The sequence below is a fragment of the Salmo salar genome, chromosome ssa13, assembly GCF_905237065.1.
Source record: "Salmo salar chromosome ssa13, Ssal_v3.1, whole genome shotgun sequence".
NCBI lineage: Eukaryota > Metazoa > Chordata > Actinopteri > Salmoniformes > Salmonidae > Salmo > Salmo salar.
In genome coordinates, this window is record NC_059454.1 from 42,646,686 (window position 1) to 42,648,110 (window position 1,425).

The 1,425-nt window shown below is 42.0% G+C and overlaps 1 protein-coding gene across 1 annotated transcript; it reads left to right on the forward strand.

The window, feature by feature from the left end:
• The first annotated feature begins 247 nt into the window (after positions 1-247).
• Positions 248-1,177, forward strand: LOC106567300 (baculoviral IAP repeat-containing protein 5.1). The gene is given in 3 exon segments (XM_074112230.1): positions 248-351; positions 592-709; positions 1,079-1,177. Coding segments are annotated over 3 exon segments (321 nt in total).
• Positions 1,178-1,425: the final 248 nt, after the last annotated feature.

Here is a 1,425-nt window from a genome sequence, read left to right on the forward strand (position 1 = left end):
GTACTCAGAGGCTTTCTGCCTTTTTAGGGCTTTTAAGCTCCAACTCCTCTCCTAATGTACCAAAGGTCTGTGGATTATGTCATTGTTCATACAGGCTATCACCAGGGCCAGGAGTTTTCCCAGACCATGAAAAACTCTGGGCTCTAGTTTCTGCCTACTACCCGTCATTGATACCACAGCTGATGGGCATCTGCCCACAGGCCTATGGTAGATCTATTTTGTGACATGACAGTGTGTCTATTCGCAGATGGCAGGGTTTGTCCAAGGCCCAAGTGAGAACGAGCCTGACGTGGCCTGCTGCTTCTTCTGTCTCAGAGAGCTGGAGATCTGGGAGCCTGAGGACAACCCATGGTAAGTGTGGTCCTTCCACTTCCACTAGAACCAGAGCCCGGAGTTATTACTGCTCTGTGCCCTAACTGTACGAGTCGCCATCAAATCTTCCTCACCATTCACATTGGATTCAATACCATTGTTGTTCAGTTGAAACTCTACACCTTTGAAATGTGCATTAGAGTTGTCGCTGTGATAATAATTGCGTCTTTAAAGACCTACATGTCTCTCTCTTCGCTCTCCTCTCTCGGTTGTCCGTAGGTCTGAGCATATCAAACGCTCTCCTAACTTTGGCTTCCTGGCCATAAGGAAAGACTTTGGGGAGCTGACTGTGGCTGAGTTCTATCATCTGGAGCAGGAGAGACTGCACATCTACATTGTAAGTCAATGTGTCTTAAAAAAGTGTCTTAGACACACCGTACTACTGTATAAAGAATAAATATCATATACATTGCAGCATCACGCACATTGCACAATGCCCATGTCATACACATCATATACACCTACATCTTCTCATTCAAGGCAAATACTTGATATACATGTATTTCACAATGCCCCTGTATTGTCCTGCTGTGTGTACACTCATGCCTTGACTGAAAGTTGTGCTTTTATATATTTTCTTTAAGTTCACAAGCTATTTTATACTTGCTGTAGGGTTGGGGTCAATTTCAGTTAACTTACGGAGGCCTAAGCTGTGTATTACTTGTAGTTTACCCGTGTCAATAGCACGCCATTTCTACTGTTGCAGAGGAAGACTTTGCATCTGAAGATTGCCATTTATTGAGATGAGGTGGAGAAAACAGTTGATTACATGAGAAGGCTGTTTGATTCGGCACCTATAATGTAGTTGACATTAAGGAGTGTATATTTTAGTCTTTGGTGTGGGGTTTTTTCTTATCTGTAAATATTTTGATGTGAATTAATAAAGTTGTTCTATTTTATATCTTTCAATTAAGTTTTGGAGTATTTTCTCAAATGTTTTGCAGTATTGCCTCTTACCACAAGATGGTGACTTCACACTGGAGTAGCCCTGTTTTCCAATATTATGTCACAGATATGTACCAAGTTCTCCAGCCCATATTTACAAAGCCTCTT